The sequence below is a fragment of the Anomaloglossus baeobatrachus genome, chromosome 3 (assembly GCF_048569485.1).
Source record: "Anomaloglossus baeobatrachus isolate aAnoBae1 chromosome 3, aAnoBae1.hap1, whole genome shotgun sequence".
Lineage (NCBI taxonomy): Eukaryota > Metazoa > Chordata > Amphibia > Anura > Aromobatidae > Anomaloglossus > Anomaloglossus baeobatrachus.
In genome coordinates, this window is record NC_134355.1 from 618,876,543 (window position 1) to 618,897,374 (window position 20,832).

Sequence of the window (20,832 nt, forward strand, 5' to 3'; positions counted from 1 at the left end):
CCAATATACGGCGCTGTACCTGGGAAATAATAAAGATTGTGGTAATCAGATTTGCCTTCTGAACACGTATATATTATCTGCTGTGGATCTTAATCACATTGATTTAGTTTCGGATTTTGATTCAGATTTGTTACAGAATCCACTCTGTGCATGGTGAAGAGTAAAAATCTACACTAACATTTTGACGTAATGCAGATTTACTATATAGACGGTCAAGTTTAGCTTTTACAGTATAAGCCTGCTGTCACACATCCGTTTATTATCGTGCGGCACACTCCAGTAAAAAACGGAAAGAACGGATCCGGCGTGTCTTGCCGCCGGATCCGTTCTTTTCCCCATAGACTTGTATTAGTATCGGATTGTGCCGCATGGCCTTGCGTTGCATCCGGCCTTTGCCGGGTAGGGGGTAAATAGCTGATCCGGCGGCCGGATGGAACGCTGCTTCCAGCCTTGTTTGTCTCCGGTGAAAAACCGTATGGCGCCGGATCGTGCGGCGTGAGTTAGGCTGCTTTCACACATCCCGTTTTTGCTGAGCGGCACAATACGGCGCTTTGCAGAAAAAACGCAACCGTTTTTTTTTCCTGCCGGTTGCGTTTTTTTCGCATAGACTTGCATTAGCGCCGTATTGTTGCGCATGGCCTTGCGTTGCGACTGGTTTTTGCCGGATGCGGCATATTTAGCCCATGCGGCGGCCGGATGGAACGTTGCCTGGCAGGTTTTTTTGTGCGGCAAAAAAACCGCATCGCGCTGGATCCGGCGCGATTTACAATGCAAGTCTATGGACGCCGGATGCGGCGTCCTGCAGCAAAAAACGCATCCGGCTGCGGTTTTTTGCACTGTGCATGCTCAGTATCAAGCCACATCCGTCAAAAAACGGACAGGCCACATGGAAAAACTTATGCAACGGATCCAGTTTTTTCGCCGCATCTGTTGCATCTGTTTTTGAGCCGGATTGAGCCGCACTGCAAAAACCGGATGTGTCAAAGCAGCCTTACAATGAAAGCCTATGGGCGCCAGATCTGTCATCATCCGGCATATGATGGAATCCCACGACTAATCTGTTTTTTTGAACTGCGCATGCTCAGTAGCACCACGGATCCGTCAAAAAACGGAAGGACCGCATGGGAAAAACTGATGCAAAGGATCCGTTTTTTTTTTTTTTTTTTTTTTTGCTGGATCCGTTGCATCAGTTTTTTTGCCAGGTGGCAAAAAACGGATGTGTGAAAGCAGCCTAAGAATGACATTTGGTAAAATCTCACCCGCATGTCCTCACTATAATACACTCCATGTGCTCCGTCTGCAAATCTGGAAAAGATGTGCAGCGTTTCTGACAAGTGTGGCCACAAAGGCTGTCTGCATGCTTTATGCATTTTTTTTTTTTTTAGTTGATGTCTATTGGAGTTCCTATTAACTGGAAACCCGAAAAGTCCACTTCTGACACATCTTGTTTTTTTTCTAGCATTAAACAAGGAACCGATAAATGGATTGATCGCCCTTTGCTTTCTTGTGCCCAATGGCAGAAGCAGGCCCCATTCACTTGTATGGGGTCCATCTGCTCTCCATTGGTTGTTTTGTCTTTAGAACAGATGAAAAAGTTCTGCTTACGGGACGTAGACTTTAATTCGAAATATAATCAACCAGCGGAAAGCAGATAGACCCCATATAAGTCATTGAGACACCTTTGCTTCTATTAGGCATGCATATGACGCTAATTCCATGTACCTGTTCCTTTTTGTCTATTCTAAAAAGGACAAATGGAAAAGATAAGCGGAAATGATCTTAGCCATAGATGTATAGAGCCACCTATATATTTATCTAGTGTCGTCACTGTTCAATCCCAGTTACCCCATCCAATTTCATTCTTTGCTCCTCTGCATCTACTTTAAACCCTTATATATTCCATGACCTAGTAGTAGTGCACCACAGTAATCTGACTGGTATGACTTGAGTCTTTTCACTCACAAGGTAACAAACGAACCAGGGGAGATGTTAACCACAGGTCCCTATTCAGTCTATGAGTACCCTAAATCCGACTGATTTATCCCTGCTTGTGAACCCTAAAATAACGCAATGGCACCCCCACTCGACATCGACTGACCTGGAGTGTACCCAAGTGTACCCTGAACTATTAAGTATAACATCAAACATTAACCATAAAGGAAGTATACACAGGGTTAAAAATGTGTTCACACAGTCACACAGGGAAAGGGGAGGAAAATGGAAGAAACCCAAAAGACTTACAAAATACGTGAAAACCACCCAAATCCAAAACGTAAAAAATGGGAAGAATGCTAGGAAGGGAAATTCACAAACTAAAGGGAAAAGAAATCAAGATCATTCCACAAGAATATCCTTATCTCAAGAGCTGGGACTCCAAACATCCATCTATGTTAGAAAATAGCCTGCAAAGACGGCTGATAAAAGAATATAAATAGCTCCACTTGGGATGTGATAGGACAAAGTAAGCAAGTGAGAACACCTGACTACACTGTAAAAACCAAAGATACCTCCATATCCCACCTATGCTGACGATGCCAGTCAGCTCAGGGCAATAGGTATCATATTTGTTGGGGTTTCTCTCCAATTAAACAACTGTTGAAAATATAGAGTTTTTAAGATGTATAACAATGTGTCAGGAGAAGTTCCTACCTTCAATCATACCAGGCTATTTTAAATCTGTTAAAGGAGGCGTGTTAAAGCACGGTTTGACAGAAATGATATAGTTATTCCTAAAAAATGGCGCACCAAGACACCTCCTTCTATGCACGATTGAATAAATGAGATGGACTTCTTATGCAGGATGGAGAGAATGTCAGCTCATAAATCAACCTCTAAAATCTACTATAAAGTCTGGCAGGGCTGGATTATGTTCAGGGATTCCAAACAATCCATAATGAGACAATATCTCTTCTATATGGCTGTTAAGACCATTGTACATAACCCCCCCCCTCCTTTATTGCCCCATATAACCCTTCTACTTCTCACTCTCTTTCTCTGCCCTTCTTCTTTCTCCTCTTCCTTCTCTCTTTAAAGGGAATCAGGTCCTCTGTGCCTCCAGAACCACATGAGTAGCAATGTGAATCTATATTCCCTGCCTAACAGTCCCTTCATGAAGTGGCATACGTAAACAGATTTTTATAAAAAATATTTGTGCAGACCGTATATGAGATGCTAATTAGGCCTGTGACTAGTCACAGGGGTGTTAGTTCCCCAACTATTCGACCCACTAAGCATGTTATCGTGCCCCTGTGGGTGTGATAACATGATTTACAACAGCCATCGTTATCGGCAGCACAATACTAAGCCGTGTGAGCTTGCGGCTTTCTACCCTTCAGCATCGAGCTTTTCTGATGCCGGGTATGTATATGTGTCTCCTCTTCAGAGAGGCTCACTTCCCATGATCTGACGTCGTCTACAGTTCTGGTTTCTTGCCATACGCTAGGCTATGGCTCTACAGGGAAAGAGATCGACCACGCAGCAAAAGGTCACCGGATCGAGTCCCGAAACTGAGCCATGGCACAAACTCTTCTACAATCGATCGTATTAGTTCACTTTGCTGATGGCTATAACCCACATCCAACACGCAGCGATGAAGAATAGGATTAGAGAACACTCCGATCCTGGTGATTAATGCAGCAAGCCATAGCAACTGCACATCTAAGGCTATGTGCGCACGCTGCGTTTTTTTCTGACCACAAAGATGCAGCGTTTTTGGCCCCCAAAAAAATATATAAAAACGCACCCACAGGAAAAACGCACAAAAAAAATGCGTTTTTGTGCATTTTTGCTGCGTTTTTTTTTTTGCTGCATTTTAGTCCAATGGATTTATGGGTGAAAAACACAAGAAGAATTGACATACTGCATCTTTGTGGTCACCACAAAAAGGCAGTAAAAAAAACTTCAATGTGTGGACAGCCAAAATAAAACTCATAAACTTTGCTGGGGAAGGAAATTCATACAGTTTTGAGACCAAAACTGCACCCAAAAGACGCGCAAAAACGTGGCAAAAAATGCAGCGTGCGCACTTAGCCTAAGAGTGGAGCAGAAAATGAGCAGAAACGCTCCCATATCCTCAAAGTTTCCACTCCAAAAACTCAGCAAAATGACTGTGTGCACATACCCTAAGGCTCGGCCACGTAGAGATCTAATGAGCCGCCGAACACTCCATTTATTAATATTGAATTTCATATGAGATCTCCCCAGTGTGATTAAATATTCAGTAGCCTGAGAAGCTTTACGTCCAAGCTCCGACAAGCCACACAGAGGCACAATTATCACCAGGCGGCAAGGGCTTTGCCTACAGCCACCGATGCCTTCAGCCACACTACAGGCCTGATACGTTATTTATTTCTAGTTAGCAGGGAGTTATACATAGTCAGAGGTGTACAGACAATATTGGGACACGTGCTCTGGACACTGCTGTCTGTGGTCATGGTTTTGTTTTTTTTCCAATTCTTTATTTAGATTAGTTGGAATCAATATAAACGTAATAAACAATCCAAGGGCCTAACGGCCCAACTACATCAAGATGAGTGTAAAGGCCGCTTTACACGCTGCGACATCGCTAAAGCGATCTCGTTGGGGTCACGGAATTTGTGACGCACATCCGGTCGCTCATCGGTGACATGGGGGTCCATTCTCAAAAATCGTTGCTGCAGCAGTAACGAAGTTGTTCCTCGTTCCTGCGGCAGCACACATCGGTACTTGTGACACCGCAGGAACGAAGAACCTCTCCTTACCTGCCTCCCGCCCGCAATGCGGGAGAAAGGAGGTTCGTCCCGCTCATCTCCGCCCCTCCGCTTCTATTGGGCGGCGGTTCAGTGACGCAGCTGTGACGTCGCTGTGACGCTGAGCGAACCGCCCCCTTAGAAAGGAGGCGTTTCACCGGTCACAGCGACGTCGCAGGGCAGGTAAGTAGTATGACGGGTCTGGGCGATGTTGTGTGCCACAGGCAGTGATTTGCCCATATCGCACAACCGATGGGGGTGGGTATCCACGCTAGCGATATCGGTCACGATATCGCAGCGTGTAAAGCGGCCTTAAGATTCCAAATATTGAAAATATTGAAATAAAAACAAGGTAAACAATAGACCTAATAGAAAGGCAACTAGAATTTAAACAGACTATCAGACGTGATAGCCTAAAGCAGATCAGAAGAGAAGGAAAAAGGAAGAAGAAAAGACCGAGGAACAGGGGGTATAGGAGAAAGGGAGGTGGGGGGGAGGGAGGTAGGGTAAACAAGGCAAGGCAACACACTGTCTCTCCGAACCCAAGCCAAGCGCCACTCCAGACCTACAATGACGACCCACCATTGGACCCTGCGCAATCCCCCACCAGGTGTCGGTACTCCACTGTTTGTTGGAAGTCCATCCACTCTCTCCAAGTGGCCCAGAATTTTGTGTAGGAGTCATGCACAGAAGAGGTCTGGTCCTCCATGTGCATGAGTGCATTGGATCTGGCAATCCACTGTGCGACAGTAGGTGGCGCTTGACTTTTCCATCTCTCAAGAATGCATGACCTAGCAGCCATTATAAGGAACTTCCTCAGTGAGGATCTGTAGGTTTTTAAAGGGGTCCAACAGTGATGAAGCAGGAAGGCCGCCGGTCCCAATTCCTCAGTAGTTCCGGACACCTTCTGAATAATATCGGATACTCCCGACCAGAACGGCCGGATCGCCTCGCACTCCCAAAACACATGAAGCAATGTGCCCTCCTCTCTACTACACATCCAGCAAGTGGGTCCGCCGACGGAAATATGGCGTGCACCTTGGTTGGCACCCTGTACCATCTAGAGAGCAATTTGTAGCTGGCCTACTGGAACCTAGAGCTAATGGATGAGCTGTGTGCTAGTGAAAACACCCGCTCCTTCTGGTCAGGAGACAAGGCAATAACCAAGGTCCCGTTCCCATTGTAGGATGAAAGGAGGACGCTGATCAGGGAGGGAGGACAACATCGCGTAGTTTACCGAAAGTGAATGACGCACAGGGCCCACTCCCCCCACACAGGAGTTCAAACTGTGTCTTGGGGAGCAAAAAGCGAGTCCTAGGCGGAAGCTTACTGAAAAAATGTGCGCAATACAAACATCTCCACTGTCCAAGCAGAGCTGGGGTCTGTCTAGCAGCCAACATGGATGCTGAGGGCCAAATCGCATCGTCTCCAAAGTCCTCCACCCGATCTAACCCATTATGCACCCAGATTTGAAATATGGGGTCCGTTTTACCTGGCTCGAAAGAAGGATGGCTCACGATAGGGGTCATTCTAGAATGGGAGGGGATCAATCCCACACGAACCGAGGCCGTGTCACAATATGTTTTTGTTGGGCCAATGGTCGGGTGTGCCTTCAACAGCACTGGAACCTCAGAGAGTAGCCACGACAGTTTATTTAACGGTATGGGGGAGAAGGACTGCTCTGAGCACCAATCTACAATTCTGGTAAGGTGTCCTACCAAGGGATAGTCTCACATCAGGCAAGCCAATGCCCCCTCTGTGTTTGGGTCTCAACAGGATTCTGTGGTCATGTTTAACCCCTTTTACATCCTCTCATGTTTCTATGAGATATCAGATAATGTTGATTGTATTTTCTCCCTACATACACATCATAAAGGCTTTATGTTACAGTATGCTTTCAGCTTCAGTGGCAATGAGTGGGGGTTATACTCCTGACCGATATCCCACAGCGATCACACGTTACCCACTTCCTTACTGCTTTTTTTTCCTATACAAGCTACAGGTGGTTGATGACATGTATTCAATGAACTCAATCAAAGGTTTTCACATTACATATTATATCTCTTATTGATTACAAAAGTGGATTGAACTTAAAACTCGTTGATTAGTGGGGGTGCGGCTGCACTGATCCGCAGAATAAGGGGCACTTTGCACACTACGACATCGCAGGTGCGATGTCGGTGGGGTCGAATTGAAAGTGCCGCACATCTGGCCTCGCTGTCGATATCGTAGTGTGTAAAGCCTTTTTGATACGATTAACGAGCGCAAAAGCTTCATAATCGTATCATCGGTGTAGTGTCGGTCATTTCCATGATTTGGAAATGACCGATGTTACGATATTGTTCCTCGTTCCTGCGGCAGCACACATCGCTGTGTGTGAAGCCGCAGGAGCGAGGAACATCTCCTACCTGCGTCCCGCGGCTCACGCAAAGGGCCCCTAAGGCTATGTGCGCACGATGTATATTTCCATGCGTTTATGAAGCGCTTTGCACGGCAGCGTAAACGCATGCGTTCAGCGTCCCCAGCAAAGTCTATCTGACTTGTGCAAATTCCATCCGCACGTTGCGTTTTAGAACGCAGCGATTTGCATTCTGCAATTTGTTGCCGAATCGCTGTGTTCAAAAAAGCAACATGTCACTTATTTTGTGCGCTTTGTCTATAAGGAGAAAAAGCATCAAGAGCACATGAATTCTGCATCAATTCAGCAGTCACAATATATGCGTTTTGAAACGCACATGCACTGTCAAATCGCTGCAGAATTTTCCGTGTGGACACTACGCAACGTGCGCACATAGCCTAAGGTGTCGGGGCTCGTGCAAAAAAATCACAATGAGTATTAAAACTCAGGGACCTAATCAAAAGAGAGCCGCATATTCCAGGAAACCATCCAAGCAACCGGTATTATACCCGTGACGTCAACCGCCTATGGTCACATGACAGCACCCATTGATCCAATAGAATAAAAAAACAAATGTCAATATAAAAGGAAGGGAGACAGAGGAGGAGCAGGCGTATAATATATACATAGTATGATTACAAAAAATACACGGTATAAGATGTGCCAATCCTAACGGCCTCTATTCTCAGTGTTCGATCCATACCCTCACTCAAAAGACAAGCAATCCTGAAAAAAACAAAACACTAGATCACAGAAAGTCAGGTCTTACCTTATAAAAGGACACTATGGACATTATATTCAGTGTTAAAGGGAACCTGTCAGGTGCAATATGCACCCAGAACCACGAGCAGTTGAGGGTGTATATTGCTAATCCCTGCCTACCTGTCCCTGTATACACTAGCATAGATAAGGAGAACTTTAGAAAAAGTGATATGCTAACAAGGCCAGAGACTAGTCGAAACTGCATTCCTTCCCTTGGCTAGTCGGCCCCCTTGGCATGTAAGCACGTTTCTATGGGTGTGCTAACATGCTAATGAATGCACCACGTCAGAGGTATGGTTGATCTCACCGCTTTCTGCTGCCAACGCAACAGACGCTGGATTTTTGCTCCGAGCACATGATCAAAAGTCCCGGACTTCCAGTCGTGTACTATAAAGCTGGGTGTATGCATCCCGGCTTCAAACTGGTGTAGTGTCCATGACTGGAAGTCTAAAGGCCCTGTCACACACAAAGATAAATCTTTGGCAGATCTGTGGTTGCAGTGAAATCATGGACATATTGTTCCATTTGTACACAGCCACAAACCTGGCACTGATTGTCCACAATTTAACTGCAACCACAGATCTGCCAAAGATTTATCTCTGTGTGTAAAGTGGCCTTTAGGATGTTCTGATTGTGCGCACTGAGCCAAAAACCAGCGGTGCAGCAGAGGTGAGCCCGACCATGTCTCTGATGCCGCGCATTCTCATTAGCATGTTAACATGCCCCTGTGGGCGTTTTACCATGCTAAGGGGGACGACTAGCCAAGGGAACTAACGCCCTTGCAACTAGTCCCTGCCCTCATTAGCATATTATGAAGAATCTTTAGAAATATGTTTTATAAAGATCCCTTTATCTATGCTAGTGTATACAGGGACGGTTAGGCAGGGATTAGCAATATACACCCAGAACTGCTCGTGGTTCTGGGTGCATATTGCACCTGACAGGTTCCCTTTAAAGTGATTTTCGCACTAACAAAGTTTAATTTTAAATCTAATTTTAATCAATATCTTAAGATCTTGGAATAATAATAATTTCCACAATTGGATGTGTTTAAAATAAATTGTTCCTGTGCTGAGATAATCTTATATATGTGTCCCTGCTGTGTACTGTGTAATAGCTGTGTCTGACCGTACAGGGACATGGTCTGGTCACACCACATCTCCTGGGCCGGAGAGGTAGTAAAAAACGCTTACAGACATTACAGCATGGGATCACAGCCGATTCTTTTTCTGAGGTAAAAAATGTTCCTGCCTGTATTTTAAAATAATATTTTACCTTAGAATTATTTGTGACCTAGTGTTGAAATGTCTGTACTTTTTTTTTTTTTTTTTTTTTTTTCTTCGTCCTCCCTGCCTTGGAGATGTGGGATGATCAGACCTTGTCCCTGTACGGTCAGACACGGCCATTACACAGCGCATAGCAGAGACACATACTGTATATAAGATTCTCAGCATTGGAAAAAAAAAAATAACCACATTCAATTGTGCAACTTATCATTATTCCAAGATCGATTGATTAAAATGAGATTTGTTAGTGAGACAACTCCTGTAAAGGGGTATTCCCATCTCCAAGATCCTATCCCAATATGTAGTAGGTGTAATAATATTAGTAAATACCTCCAATTAGAAATGTAGTATAGTTCTCCTGATTAGCTATGTCTCTTACCTCATTGCAGCAGCTTAGTTATGCATGGTTTTGACCACTCCTATATGGAAAGTTAGTTGCTTATGGTTGTAACCATGGATACCTAAGCTGCTGCAATATCCTGCACATGAGGATAGATTAGGCTACTTTCACACTACGTTTTTTTAACATGCGTCATGAATGTTTTTTTGCTGTAAAAGCGGATCCTGCTTTTACAGCAAACAAACGCATGCAAACGCATGTGTTATTTTGCAGGATCCTGTCACTTTAAGTTTATCGGCGGGCATTGGAGTCATGTGATCGGGAGTCAGTGGAACTGAACGTGATAGACTGGGAGCTGGCTTCTGACAGCTGCGGAGGTTCGTAACCAAGGTAAACATCGGGTAACTTGCTTGGATACCCGATATTTACCTTGGTTATGACCATCTGCAGGTGCTAGGAACCGGGCTGCCTGCTCCCTGCTCCCTGCACACATAACCAACATAAACATCGGGTAACTAAGAGAAGCGCTTTGCTTGGTTACCCGATATTTATCTTGGTTACGAGTGTCCGCAGCACTCAGGCGGGGGAGAGAGAGAGAGAGAGAGGGATGGGGGAGAGAGGGACTGATCACCCGAGGTTGGTTTCTGGGCATGCTCAGTAGAGCAAGCAGGATCCTCTCTATCAGCATGCCAGCGTTCACATGCGTTTGTGTGCAGTATAGTCAGGATCCAGCAATTTGCAGTATTTGGACGCAGCTCAAAAATGCTACAAGTAGCGTTTTTGAAAAATGTTAAAAAACTGCAACTCACTGGATCCTCACTATAACGCACGCAAACGCAGGTGAACGCATGTTGACGCGAGTCCATTGCAAATGCATTGAAATGAAAACGCATTTGCACGGGATCCGTTTTTGCGTTAATAAAACGTCCAGGACGCATGTTAAAAAAAACCCCCAAAAAAACGTAGTGTGAAAGCAGCCTTATCAGGAGAACTTATTATATTACTCAGTATAGTATTCTATTATAGTAGTGATTAAGGTGAATACCCTGTGAAGGAAATCAATCTCAGACCTCTACCTGTGGGCAGGATTAGTATACGTTCGGACTTACACGATATCTATCAGCTGGGGCATCGTTTTTTGCATTTTATAGTTTACTGTTCTTTGCATCTTACAGATTTAAAGTGGACTTACTAAAAATAGTATTAGATTAGCATGTATTAGTAATTTTAATTCTTCTTTCTCTGTGCTACAGTGATCCTCATAGCTATAATATATCATTACAATTAAACTGCTTATAAAGCGATTTATTCCTAGTGTGTATCCAACATTGTTTATATACTAATAAACCAAGGCAGAAGAGTCTTTATATTTGCCCAGTGACCGAGACACCCATACACGTCACAATTATAAATGTATGAAACATTTTATTTATAATGCTGTAGGGTATATCAAACATGTAACAAAGACATACATAGAGAGGACCAAGGGGAAAAGGTGCTAGAGGGGAGACACCCCACGTGTCCCGGAGGCAAATAAAGGAGAACAAGTCTCCAAGGAATCTGATAGACTTTCCTAGGTGAACATAATCACCAAGTGGATAATGACCCCGGGAGGTAAAGTATAGCCTAGTAAACCAAAGTGGTTTCAAGTGTGGCCCAGGGGGGGAAAAAACACTTACCAGGGAAAGAAATCAACCAGAAGGCCGGGGTAGCACGTGGGGACCAGCGTCCCAACACGTGTTTCGCTAGATGTGCTTCGTCGGGGTCATCTGTCCCCTGTCTGGTTGATTTCTTTCCCTGGTAAGTGGTTTTTTCCCCCCCTGGGCCACACTTGAAACTACTTTGGTTTACTAGGCTATACTTTACCTCCCGGGCTCATTATCCACTTGGTGATTATGTTCACCTAGGAAAGTCTATCAGATTCCTTGGAGACTTGTTCTCCTTTATTTGCCTCCGGGACACGTGGGGTGTCTCCCCTCTAGCACCTTTTCCCCTTGGTCCTCTCTATGTATGTCTTTGTTACATGTTTGATATACCCTACAGCATTATAAATACAATTTTTATACATTTATAATTGTGACGTGTATGGGTGTCTCTGTCACTGGGCAAATATAAAGACTCTTCTGCCTTGGTTTGTTATTTGAGTTGTTGCCTTAACACATTTTTTATGTGGCCCTTTTATGTTTAGATTGTTTATATACTGTAGTGGTTATGAAAATGGTTTTTGACGTAGAGAAATCCTGTCACTTGTATAAACCTATAATTGTTCACCTCGTTCAAATGCCGCCGTTCTCCTGAATCTGGCTTTGTTTTTCTTTTGTTCCTGTGCCTCTCCGTTCCTGAAATATGGCCTTCTCTTATTTGTGTGTTAATCTAGTCTATCAACTGGGTGTGGCTCACACAGGGAGGAATTGATGAACACGCCCACTTGTCTAACAAGATAAAGGGCCATATCTTGGGACTGGAGAGGCGCAGAACAAACAGAAAAGCCACTCCAATTCAGGAGAACAACTGCATTTAGACCAGGTTAAGAAAAATATTATTTATGTTTGTTGTTAAGGAGAAATTCCATAGTTTTTGAGAAATTTCCTTAACAGTGAATGTCTGCTGTAATCTCGAATTGAAGGTCACTGAGAGCTGGCGGAGAAATTCACACCACACAATGTATCTGGTATAAATTCCTTCTCAGTGAAGGTGCACGTGACATGCTTTATTTTACAACCCTTTTTTATAGAACAGTAATGGGTTAATCTCTTGGTAAAATTCCTAAGTATGTCATTGGCTATATTAAAAGAATACGCAAAAAGTCTGACGTTTATCCATTTTTTGGGACTTCCTCTCCAGCCATAGCTCGCAAAGTCCTTATCACTTAGCACACTAGGAACAGATCCAAACTTACTCAGATACAGGCAGTCATCATTGTCAACATTTTCATTCTGTTCCCTTGTTTCATGATATCAGCTGCTGACCTTGGTGTAGACATGCTTTTACAGGCTCTTGTTACTTATATAGAAAAAAAGCTTAGTTATAGAAAGGCATATAAAAAAATGTATTGTATTCGCACAATGTCAAATGAGCGATCCTCTTTAAAAATGAAGATTTTTTTTCTATACTTTTTTTTGCTTTCTCCCTTTTATGTCTTCATTAAATATTTATCATAAATGATATCAGTATGGTGTTGAAACGCTTCCAGTACCTGCAGCCAAGCGCTCGTACAGACGGCAGCTATTCCTTCTGACTCCCCTTTACACGGGCTCATCCATATGAGCCTGGGTCTATACAAGGACCTATGATCCATTGTTACCTGCACCTTACGGATCACATTCACAGTTCTGTCTTATTTTGCTTTGTAGGTTCAGAATATGAACAATATCATTACATTCCCACTGGATAGTTTACTGAAAGGAGATTTGAAAGGTGTTAAAGGGGTAAGTCCATTCTTTTTCTTCTTCTTGTGTTCTTATCAGGTCAGTGGAGTCTGAATTTGTAGTACAGAACTTGCAGATCATTTTCAGAAAAATTGCTGATTTGATTTCTATAAATCTGAAGCATTGACTTCTAAGACTATAGTAGGAATGCAATGATTATTTCAGACTTTACATATATGATAGTTTGGGGTCTGCTAAAAGGTTCCCTTTAAATTGGGTGGTCCAAATCAGTGGCACGTCTTTGTTCTCGCTGAGAGTTCTCTGGTGGTGGCTTTTAACACCGAGAACGAAACAATCGTCAGTCCAAAACCGGACATGCCAAGTCCTTATCTACCCCCCACATCATACGTTAGCAGAGAGGTGGGAAGCCACCATACACCTTAGATTGTCGGGCGAGCCCACCGATATAGGAGGGTTGGACTGATGTTAGTCTGATGTGTATGAGGGGCCTTTGCATGATTTAGGACCAGTGGCCACATCTGTACTCCACGGGTCCAGAGTCCTGCGAGCCAACTACTACTGTGGCATTCCCAGCGCCTTTTCTGTTTTAGTAGGAAACTCCATTACGTCTGGTGTGCCACGGGTAGTAGGGGGTCCACGGGCTCTGGTTTTTGACACGTGCTACTAAATTAGCCACTTGGTCAGGGTCCTGCATATCTTTTTTTTTTTTTTTTTTTTTTTCCTCAACGTTGCATGTATAAAAGACCACTGCATAACCTTAAATCAAAAAATAAAATGGTAAAAATCGATCTGCTTGGCACAATCTCCTCAATGGCCTATAGATAGGACTGCATGTTCTAGATGACAGGTTCCCATTAACTCTAATAAATATGTGAAAGGTGTTTTCTTTCCACAGACACTGATAGTATATCGCTGTGATAGTTGCATAGTTACTTAGGTTGAAAAAAAATACCTAGGTCCATCTAGTTCAACCTTCCTCCACCAGTTCTACACTTGTCATTTATAACCGACAATGTTGTGTACTGAGAAAATCATCCAGCCCTGATATAAAGCTGTTATAGTATCTGCCATTACTACCTCTTGTGGTCGGCATTCCACAGTCTGACTGCTCTAACTGTAAAGAACCCTTTCCTATTTAGCTGTCGGAATATGTGATGTAAATGCATACAGTCGCACACTGAAAAAGCCAAAACTGTACAAGGGTAAATATGGCACTGCATTACTGCAAAAGAGTTATTTAGTTTATGTATTGGCCAATGCATGTAAGCCCGGAAACCAACGGCAAGGTAATCTCTGTAATCCGGGAACCTAACTTAAATGCCACTATCTAGGTTAAAAACACCCGTATCTGGGCAAAATGCCACTATTTGGACTACAAACCTCCATGTATGGGCAGCTAGGCTCCTGCTACAATGGTTATGAACACAGCCAGGTCTTAGGGCTCAGGCTGCTTTAACACATCAGTTTTTTGGCCTCAGGCACGATCCGGCAAAAAAACTAATGCGACGGATCCAGCGAAAAAACGGATCAGTTGCATCAGTTTTTTCCATCAGTTCCTTCAGTTTTTTGACAGTTCTGGTGTGATTCTGAGCATGCTCAGTTCAAAAAAACCGGATCCGGCGGCCGGATCCATTTTTTTTGCCGCATTACGCTGGATCCGGCGTCCATAGGCTTCCATTACAAAACATGCCGTACGGCGCCGGATCTGGTGCGATCCATTTTTTTTGCCGGATGCAAAAACGTTCACTTCAACGTTTCACCTGGCCGCCGGACAAATACATTTTGCCGGATCCGGCAAAAAAACGGATGAAACGCAAGGCCATCAGGCACAATGCGGCACTAATGAAAGTCTATGGGGGAAAAACGGATCTGGCGGAATATTTAAACAAACAAAAACCCGTTGCTTTGTCCTGAAAACCCAAAATAGGTTACTTGTCCAACGCTTGGTTTTGGTTTTAATATAATAAAATGGAGTATATTGTCTAACCCCATAAATTAAGTTATCCCTAGTTCAGAGGATAGTACTGGGACCCCCAGCTATCCATTGAACAGGGCTCTGCAATTCCCGAGATTTTGGCTTTGCTGCCCAGTTCTGAATGGTACAGAAGTGCAAATGTGTGCCTGCGGCCCCATTCATTGTCTATGGAACTGAGGGACATAACAGCTCCACTGTCCCATAGACAATGAATGGAGTGGAGATCCGGCATGCTCACCTCTCCAGTCTGTATTCCAGGGGTCCAGGCCATCAACAAATTATAACATATTTTAATAGGAAAGACTTCACTTTATTTTGGAATAACCCTTTTCTAAGTAGAAGTAAAATAAGCGGTGGAGAAATATTATTTATTGCATTTTAATATCTCTTTACCAGCAATTTGGCAGTAGAGAGGGAGGGTGTCTGTTTAGCAGTATATTAATATTTAGGAGGGATTAAATAATAAACTCAATAGTTCTAACTCTTGAAGTAATAATCCTTAATGCAGAGGATATAGGATTATTTTTAGGACTGACTTTGGAGGATTTACCCATCGTCTAGTCTTCAAGTCCTTAGGATTTATTGGAATCCTTGGCTAAATCCTGGATTTTCTTCCTTCCCAATCAGCGAGACCTCCAATTTCAGATTACTCCCCGGATGTAACGTATAGCTGTGTATGTGGATTACACCTTTTGACTCTTTATGACTCGGCTCTATCATGTTGTGTTGCAGGACTTGAAGAAGCCTTTCGATAAAGCCTGGAAAGACTACGAAACAAAAGTGTAAGTCATTAACTAAACTAGGAGAACGCACATTGATCTTCTCCATTTATCTCTGTGTTGTCGTCTGTGTCAAGTGATTAAATCTACACTTTGGCACTAGGTTAAAGGGGAGGTCCGAAGGCAAATGCAAATTCCATTTAAATCCCTATCAATTTCATGCTATAATCTAAGCTGCTTTTTAATATGCTTGTATTAAAAATGCCCTACCAATGTCTAACTACAGTATCTAACTGCTAGTCTGTTTTTTATTTTTTTTTTCTTCCTGTCTGCTGATGATTCGTTTGAGAATACCAGTGCATGCTGGGACCTTCAAACAAAGCGTCATCAGGAGCAGAGTCTGTGGCAGTGACCACAACCGTCCCTGAAACTAAGCGTCATCATGACATTTCTTTCAGGGTCTGGTCTGTCCCTCCCTGCTCTGTGCCTGCTGTGTCTGTCCTTCCCAGCTCTGCCCCAGCTGTCCCTACTCGGTGCCTGCTGTTCCTTCCTGCTCTGTGCCTGCTGTGTCTATCCTTCCCAGCTCTGCCCCAGCTGTCTCTACTCGGTGCCTGCTGTTCCTTCCTGCTCTGTGCCTGCTGTGTCTATCCTTCCCAGCTCTGCCCCAGCTGTCCCTACTCGGTGCCTGCTGTTCCTTCCTGCTCTGTGCCTGCTGTGTCTCTGTGTCTGTCCTTCCCAGCTCTGCCCCAGCTGTCTCTACTCAGTGCCTGCTGCTCTGTGCCTGCTGTGTCTGTCCTTCCCAGCTCTGCCCCAGCTGTCCCTACTCTGTGCCTGCTGTTCCTCCCTGCTCTGTGCCTGCTGTGTCTCTGTGTCTGTCCTTCCCAGCTCTGCCCCAGCTGTCTCTACTCAGTGCCTGCTGCTCTGTGCCTGCTGTGTCTGTCCTTCCCAGCTCTGCCCCAGCTGTCCCTACTCTGTGCCTGCTGTTCCTCCCTGCTCTGTGCCTGCTGTGTCTATCCTTCCCAGCTCTGCCCCAGCTGTCTCTACTCGGTGCCTGCTGTTCCTTCCTGCTCTGTGCCTGCTGTGTCTATCCTTCCCAGCTCTGCCCCAGCTGTCCCTACTCGGTGCCTGCTGTTCCTTCCTGCTCTGTGCCTGCTGTGTCTATCCTTCCCAGCTCTGCCCCAGCTGTCCCTACTCTGTGCCTGCTGTGTCTGTCCTTCCCAGCTCTGCCCCAGCTGTCCCTGCTCTGTGCCTGCTGTTCCTCCCTGCTCTGTGCCTGCTGTTCCTTCCTGCTCTGTGCCTGCTGTGTCTATCCTTCCCAGCTGTGCCCCAGCTGTCCCTGCTCGGTGCCTGCTGTTCCTCCCTGCTCGGTGCCTGCTGTTCCTCCCTGCTCTGTGCCTGCTGTTCCTCCCTACTCTGTGCCTGCTGTGTCTGTCCTTCCCAGCTGTGCCCCAGCTGTCCCTACTCTGTGCCTGCTGTTCCTCCCTGCTCTGTGCCTGCTGTGTCTGTCCTTCCCAGCTCTGCCCCAGCTGTCCCTGCTCTGTCTGCTGTCCCTCCCTGCGCTGTGCATTGTGCGATCTGCACAGTGCACAGCCACAGCTCTCTCGGTTATCTGCTCAGATCTGTAATGATCAGCAGGTAACAGAGCAGTGTTTATAGCCGGCATTCTGGAAACCAGTAACGTCACCAGCGGGGGTGGCGCTAGTCTCCTCCATGTTGGCTATAGACACCACTCTGTTACCGGCTGATCAGTACAAAGCTGAGCAAATAACAGAACGAGCGCTATTCAGATAGCACGATACACAGGCAATGACAGCAGGTACAGAACAGGCAGGGACACAGAGGGACAGACCAGCCCCTGAAACCAGTGTCATGATGACTCTTCATTTCAGGGAGGGGGCAGAGGCTGTAGTCACTGCCACACACTGTCACCTGATGACACTTTGAGAATCTAAGTGCATGCTGGGATCCTCAAACAAACAAATCGTCATCAGACAGGCACTAGAAAAAAAATCAAAATAGTAGGGCATGGTAGGAGATTTTTGATAGAAAATAATTGACCACTTCTGATTGTCGGATTCTTGGGCATTTTGTATGTTCTTGCATACATTGTACAACTTTCAGGTCTTTCTTGTCTCTCCCCTGATTGAAGTCTTGGATACGTCAGAGGCTGAAAAATTTTAAAATGCTTGTATGTATTTATTGAAAAAAAAAATCTCACGGCAGCTGGAGTGGGGGGGGGGGTGTGAGTGAGAACTGACAGCCCTTTCACAAGCCCTGGTCACATCCTCTATCTTAGAAATCTAGGTCCATGTGGCTTTTTTTTCTTGGTATTAAGGCAGCAGGGTATTTAATTGCATTTTACATGTACAGGCGTCCATCACCGCAGCCAGCCAATATTTTTTTTTTCGGATAAAAAAAAATCCACATGACCGACATGTGACCCCCTATTTTAATTCACTACGGACCAGTTAACGTCACAGCTCACTAGACGCACATAATGGGTCAGAAAGTGGCCGCTAACCCTTTAATACCATCATCTGCTATATTTGGTTTTCGTGCTTTTAGAATTTTGTGCCTTAATGCATAAAAGAGGTAATAAGGATGGAATAGGACAGGACAAAGAATTTGCAAACTGTTATTACTGAGCATAAAAGAAAATGACAAATAATGCAAATCCAACATTCACAATTAATTGCATGTAAAATCCTATAATCCTCTAGTGGGTTCCTGGAGATTTATTAATATTTTACATATTTTTTTTACATATATATATATATATATATATATATATATATATATATATATATATATATTTATTCATTTATATAGCGCTATTAATTCCATAGCACTTTACATACATTGGTAACACTGTCCCCATTGGGGCTCACAATCTAAGGTCCCTAACTGTATGTTTTTGGAGTGTGGGAGGAAACTAGAGAACCCGGAGAAAACCCACACAAACACGGGGAGAACATACAAACTCCTTGCAGATTGTGTATATATAATACATACTTGTACTTTCATGCTCTCCTGTAGACCACAATGCCGGAGATGAGGCCACGTCAAAGTCGTCTTCTGTGATTTGTTGCTTCTTTTAAGTCGCTTCTCCTTTTTTATTTTTATTTTTATTATTTTTTTTTTTTACTAGGACTAAAATAGAAAAAGAAAAAAAGGAGCATGCAAAGTTACACGGGATGATCCGCACCGAGATCAGCGGAGCCGAAATAGCCGAGGAGATGGAGAAAGAGCGAAGATTCTTCCAGCTGCAGATGTGCGAGGTAAAATGACGAGAAAGCCATTCAAGAAATCGCCATGACCGCTCATCACTTTCTTTAGCAAAAAAGCAATCATCTGGTTCCTTTTTTTTTTTCACCCGATTACTATAGGATTGGTGCCCAGTAGTTTAAAGGGATTGTCCATTATTGGGGCAACCCCTTCTTAAATGCCACTTTATTCGAACCTCCCACTCCTGGATCCAAGACTTTTCCCGAGCTGCACCAACCCTTTGGAACGCTCTACCTCAAGAAGTTAGGATAAATCACAACTTACTCGGCTTCAGACGCACCCTAAAAACGCATCTCTTTAGGGCGGCCTATGACACTCTCTAGCCGAACTAAATTCACATAGTCCCTCTACAACTTCTCACGACAGAACTCCAGTGCAAACTCCATGGGACCCAAATGCATCTCAAGGCTCTGGCCTATTGGTCAAGGCAGCCATTATCTATCCCCCATTTCCTTGAGATGGCTGGATTGTCATTGTAAATAATCACTTGTACCTTGCCCCCCACCCTCCCCATCTCATTGTAGATTGTAAGGTCTCACGCGCAGTGTTGCCTTTTTTGTCCCCTCTAAATATTGTATTTTCTATAACTGTTACTTGCTTGTATATGATCCTTCTGAATTGTAAAGCGCTGCGGAATATGTTGGCGCTATAGAAATAAAGATTATTATTATTATTATTATTATTATTATTATTAAAACCAGAGGTGCTTATACTCGCTGTGTAAGCGCTGTTGTTCCTAGTGGGTCACCTACAGCCCATCGGCAGTCATTGATCGGCTGCAGTTTTTACTATTTTGCGACAGTGAGCAGCTTCTCTGAGGGAGTATTGATGAGAAGCAGCCAATCAGTGACTGCTGATTAGCTGCAGCGGTCCCATGACACAACATCATCATGTAACACACAGTGCCAAAATCTGTGGAGCGTTTCTTGTGCAGGAGATAAGTATGCATTGTTTCTATTTTCGATAGGACACTGAATAAATGATGCAAATGTTGTCATGTAGTGGACAACCCTCTTTCATGCTGCAGTCCCTGGTATCTGGTGGTTTAGGGCCTAAGTCCCCAATATCCAGGAATTTTGTGGCTAGTGATGAGTGAGCACTACCATCCTCGGGTGCTTTATACTCGAAACTAGTTATGAGTGGGAACTACCATGCTCAGGTACTCGGAACTAGTGATGAGCGGGCACTCCCATGCTCAGGTGCCCTGTACTTGTAACTAGTGATGAGCGGGCACTACCATGCTTGGGTGCTCGGTACTCGTAACTAGTGATGAGCGGGCACTACCATGCTTGGGTGCTCGGTTCTCGTAACTAGTGATGAGCAGGCACTACCATGCTTGGGTGCTCGGTACTCGTAACTAGTGATGAGCGGGCACTACCATGCTTGGGTGCTCGGTACTCGTAACTAGTGATGAGCGGGCACTACCATGCTTGGGTGCTCGGTTCTCGTAACTAGTGATGAGCGGGCACTACCATGCTCGGGTGCTCGGTTCTCGTAACTAGTGATGAGCAGGCACTACCATGCTTGGGTGCTCGGTACTCGTAACTAGTGATGAGCGGGCACTACCATGCTTGGGTGCTCGGTACTCGTAACTAGTGATGAGCGGGCACTACCATGCTTGGGTGCTCGGTACTCGTAACTAGTGATGAGCAGGCACTACCATGCTTGGGTGCTCGGTTCTCGTAACTAGTGATGAGCAGGCACTACCATGCTTGGGTGCTCGGTACTCGTAACTAGTGATGAGCGGGCACTACCATGCTTGGGTGCTCGGTTCTCGTAACTAGTGATGAGCAGGCACTACCATGCTTGGGTGCTCGGTACTCGTAACTAGTGATGAGCGGGCACTACCATGCTCGGGTGCTCAGTACTCGTAACTAGTGATGAGCGGGCACTACCATGCTCGGGTGCTCAGTACTCGTAACTAGTGAGGGGGAGGAAGTCCTCAAAGTTG

At 44.7% G+C, this 20,832-nt stretch overlaps 1 protein-coding gene across 1 annotated transcript in view; it reads left to right on the top strand.

Moving 5' to 3' along the window:
- The window catches only part of ASAP2 (ArfGAP with SH3 domain, ankyrin repeat and PH domain 2), a 297,496-nt gene that overhangs the window by 146,650 nt on the left and 130,014 nt on the right, over positions 1-20,832 (top strand). The window contains exons 4-6 of the mRNA XM_075341565.1: positions 12,867-12,941; positions 15,610-15,659; positions 18,745-18,874. Of these exons, the coding sequence (XP_075197680.1) occupies positions 12,867-12,941; positions 15,610-15,659; positions 18,745-18,874 (255 nt within the window). The remainder of the gene's footprint in view (positions 1-12,866; positions 12,942-15,609; positions 15,660-18,744; positions 18,875-20,832) is intronic.